Here is a 5,000-nt window from a genome sequence, read left to right on the forward strand (position 1 = left end):
TAGCCTTAGTATGAGCCGCTATTAGGGCTCTTGCTTAAACTTATACCAAGTAACTAAGTAATTAAGCAAGCATCATTATGGTAAATTGGAAATTCTTTTTCTCATTTTATCAATCACAGATACTGGATTGGGTATCCTACATGACCTTCCACTAAACCCTTCTTGGTAGACTGGCATTTCATGCATCCCATCCTTTTGAACACTTAAAAAGAAACAAAGTTTACAATAGATTTTACAACAATTTACACACACACACAAGAAAAAAAAGTTATTTGTTAATAAAGATAAAAAAGGTATTTCAAGGATTCAAGATTACTGATCGCTTATTAATAAAAGAAAAGAAATAACATGAACCTAATATTGAACTCCTTGTAACAGTACCTTGCTGTATTTAAGAAAAGCCAATATTTCAAAATTAGAATCTGAAATGCCTTCTTGTTTAGGCTATACGATTTAATTTCCAACAGAGAAAGTTCTTTCCTTGAAGGCACAAATTGTTGAGCTTCAGAAAGAGGGGAAGTTTGACTCCATGATTGGAGACTTGTTCAGCATTTTAATTTTCTGATGCCTTTCTTGATCTTTGGGTTTGGATAGGGTTACAGGTCTCGTTCAAGAGTTATACATTTTGTACGTGTACTCAAATAAATCAGCTAAGACAAACTGCAGATTTTTACTGCAAAGCCAATATATACATGCTTCCCAGATGACCAATGCATAAAGTAATAGGTAATGAATAACAACCTAATATTGCAAAGAAAAACAACCAGCATAACCAAATTAGTTACTCATAAAAAATGAAATGGAATTATCATTATCATTACAAAGAAAGTGACAGCATTATGGAGGGCCCTTACTAGTAATGGTGTTACTCCCATCTTTATATGGATTTAAAGTATTATGAAAGGCAGAGCTCCTGCATGAGCTTAATTTCCTACTAAAGTTGAAATAATTCATTGCTTTTCATTGATGGAAATTTAGACATTATGTATTTTTGAGGTTTGTTGTATCTAATTTTGACAAGGAATAAATTTTATGATTAAGGAGCATTGCTTTCATTGCTGAATACAAGTAGTTTCCCATAGAATATATAGATTTTTTGTCTCATCTACTTTGCTTATGAACAAATATGCATTTTTACTTGTTTAAAATTCACCCATTATTATAAAGTAGATCACTTATGGGAACTAGTACTAGAGCTACATAAAGTAAAATTTCCAGTTTACTTTACCATGGATTGCCTTGGAGTTTTAGGGGTATACCTTATAGGCCACTTAACAGTATCATGATCGACTGTTGCACAGACTGAAGATGGAAATCAAGGCCAAAAAGTAATCAGTAAAAAGGGTGAAAAATAAATGATATTACCATTAGCTATTCCCACCAAGAAACAGATAGGCCATATCACCTTGGAAAGTGAATATTCTTGAGTACTGGTTCCATATGAGAGGATGGGGCCAACTTAAATACATTAGAAATAAGGAAGACAGTAGCATGGGAAGTTTATAACAACACTCAAAGTTAATCCCTTGTGGACAGGCATCTTTTGATAAGTTTAAACTTGAAGAAAGTATATTTTGATACAAGAATAGTCAGCAATGATAAAGAAAGACTGAATTATCATATATTGATATTGGCTGTGAGTGATGCCTGTTTATAATTGTTTCCTCACAAATAATGACACCCCCAATCCCATGCCTGTTGTCATGGGGGTTGGTGGTGGTTAGGAGACGAGACTGAGGCCCAATGTGGGGGATCACCCCATCCATGGACCTCAGCCCTCACTTTAACTAATTTTGCATGGTCTTTTCTTCTCCACCTTTCTTTCTCCTTCTCTTCTTCATCTTTCCACATCCTAAAATGTTGGCTTTGTGTCAGTCCCCAATGGCCTTTGTACTCTTTTGCTATTCCTCTTTACCCTTTTCACTACCATTATAACCAACAATATTCTACAACCTTTGACATGTAGCATATTTTATCCTAATTGTTAACTCATTTTTAACATTTTTGCCACTTTTGTCATGGTGCTATATGACCTTTCCTTACCTGGGGGCTTTGCTCTCAAGACTTGTCTAATTGCTGTTTTTATATGCCGCTAATGAACTTATATGTTGATGCGGCAGAAAATTTTCAATAAATAGATAAATCACACATGATCAGTCCAAGTTCTGAAATCTTGTTTTCTGAACATGTGAAAGATATTATATGAAAGAAAGAAATTGTAATTATTAGTTATTGTTTGCATATATACCTGTACTATAATATTAAAGTTTGTGCCATTATAAATATCCCCTGTTTCCAGTGTAAAGTAACTGGGGTGAATAAGAGGGGTAGACGGCTGTGGCTCTATACGTTTACTATCTGAAATCGTGTAACACCCCGACCTTAACTCATTCATTACCTGGCACGATGGCACATTGTACTTGAGTACTTGGTGATGTCTTCTTGCAACTTATTTCCTGTTGAGGCTTTTAAACATGCTGCAAAAACCAACCCATGTTATGGGATATCTTTGTGAGGGGTGAATATCCAGGAATTACTCAAATTACACTTTTCCCTTTAATGTATGAGTGATTAAATGCACTAGTTTTTTTAGTGCCACTACACCTCCCATTTGTAACTTGGTGAACTTCATTGGTAAACTTCAACTTGCATTTTCAGTTCTTTCCACACAGTTGGCATGATTTCCTCACAAGACTGAAATAGAACTGATAGTTTAACATCTGCACTATTACAGATAGCAAATATTTTTTCTTTCTTTCTTTAGATAGAAATTTTGTTGTAAAATTAAGTATTAGCTATATTTTTCTGAGGTAAATATCAGTTAAAAGAATTTTAATTCTCGAAACTGTAAAAGAACTTTCTAGTCATGTATGAGTTTTAGAGCACTGCTTGAAGGAAATATTTGAAGCAAATGTGCCGATGATTATATTTTAGCTGCATTTATACAGCTGGTAATTTTTTACCTTTTGGATACAGTTGCCTCGCAGCTCACATGGACCAAAATCAGGGCATTATGCTTACGTGAATAGTAACTCTCCTGGGGTGTGGGTTGTAGATCCGTCCCAAATGAACACTCGTGCATGTTATCAAGACTCCTTGCTGCCTCTTTGCTTTGCTGTTAGATTTTTTTTCCGCAGATGTATTTTTTTTTGCTGTTTTGCCATTCTCCGAGATCTATATTTCTAATTTGCTATGTTGTATGACTATGATAATAGACTCGTTTAGTTTTTTTCCATGATGAAATAAGGGGTGAGGGACAGGGCTACAAGAAAGTTAAAGGGAACCATCTCCTTTATTTGTTAGGATGTTTTGTTCACTTCTGTCTTTTCAAGTAATATTTTATAGTTATTTAAAGGGATTAGAATTGTGGGATGATGTTTTGCATCTGCTACTTCACACTTGATATATATCACTTGGATGATTAGGAATGTTTCTGAAGTTATTGCAATAGACAGGTGCAGATGATTGCTTCTGCATATGTATTTGGAATGCATCTTTACATTAAATTTGATTACTTATTAATGCACATGATTTCCTTTTTTTTTTTTTTTTTTTTTTTTTTTTACATATTTTCCCCACAGTGTATGTTATAGTATTGTTTTTTATTATGACGTTGATATTTATTGTGAAATCTGCAGTATGTCTGAGCTGTTATGTATTTTAAGTGGAAATTTCTAGTTTTTCCGAGTTTCTTAGTCTTCTCGCATTTGTGAAAGTAAAAAATAATTCATTTTGTGTATGTTTATTTCTAGTTTTCTCACTTGGTCCACGATTTTTCTTAGGATTGTTTTCCTGTTTAATATAATTTTTTTCTATGTGTTTCTATTGGAGACTCAGTTATATCTCTCACAGCTTGGCTTTTTATTCACTGATGAATTCTGAGAAAAAACAAAGATTTAAAAAAAAAATTATCTTGAATGGACTTTATTAACCCCTGTATTGCTAGAGAGGACTAATGGTGTTATGTAGGAAAGGAGAAGCACATAGAATGTACAATGTGACACCAAGAGAACTGTTACATACTGCATTCAGTAGTAGCTTGACTATTTTGGTTTGTCACTGCTAGTAAATTGTTTCTCTTCAAAGCAGAATTAAGAGTTTTGCTGTACTAGTATAGGCAATCATAGTATAAAGCATAGGAAGAGGAGGATTAATAAGATTATGATGGATATATCTTGATATGTTGAAGTCTATTTAGATTGATGACAGCTCATGACGTGTAATTTGCTTTTTATCCAGAGATTTTAGACTACATATCTGTTCTATGGCTTGACCTATATGAGTGTGATATTGAAGGACAGTTATATGCTTATGTGAGTTAGGTACATAGAAAGGTCGTGCTTCTACTTTGATTATTTTTTGTTCTTAAACAATAACAAGAAAATAAGAAATTAAATTCTAAAGATCCAGTATTTTTCATTATCTGTAATTTTGATATCAACAAATTAAACATGAATAACATAAAACATATGCACTGTTCTGTACTGTCTTTTCCATATGACCTAGCATTCATATTTGCTGTTTTCTCTTTTCTTTAACAAGAAAATAAGAAATTAAATTCTAAAGATCCAGTATTTTTCATTATCTGTAATTTTGATATCAACAAATTAAACATGAATAACATAAAACATATGCACTGTTCTGTATTGTCTTTTCCATATGACCTAGCGTTCATATTTGCTGTTTTCTCTTTTCAGGTGAACATTTTCCAGCTTTCTCATGGACACCATAACTCATGAGCAGTCTTCCAGCAGACATTGTGGGTCCAAGGAATGCGAAGAAGGCAAAATTCTAGAACATCTGTACCGGTTATCCAATGTATAGGGTGCTTTGAGAATACGTTTAATGTTGTTTTAGTAATGAAAAAAAAAAATGTCTTAAATAACTTCTTGGTTTGGTTCCTTTTATGACTTTGACCTCATATGAATAGAATATGCAGTAGAAAGATTATTGATGTTAATTTAGGCAGGTTCAAAGCTGATAGTATGTTGTTTAATATT

At 33.1% G+C, this 5,000-nt stretch overlaps 1 protein-coding gene across 1 annotated transcript in view; it reads left to right on the plus strand.

Annotated features, from left to right (window-relative positions):
* The window catches only part of sgl (UDP-glucose 6-dehydrogenase sgl), a 36,799-nt gene that overhangs the window by 29,181 nt on the left and 2,618 nt on the right, over positions 1-5,000 (plus strand). The window contains exon 11 of the mRNA XM_027369503.2: positions 4,698-5,000. This exon is cut by the window's right edge and continues 2,618 nt beyond it. Coding sequence (XP_027225304.1) covers positions 4,698-4,732 — 35 coding nt within the window. The 3' untranslated portion in view covers positions 4,733-5,000. The remainder of the gene's footprint in view (positions 1-4,697) is intronic.

The sequence above is a fragment of the Penaeus vannamei genome, chromosome 15 (assembly GCF_042767895.1).
Source record: "Penaeus vannamei isolate JL-2024 chromosome 15, ASM4276789v1, whole genome shotgun sequence".
Classification (NCBI taxonomy): domain Eukaryota; kingdom Metazoa; phylum Arthropoda; class Malacostraca; order Decapoda; family Penaeidae; genus Penaeus; species Penaeus vannamei.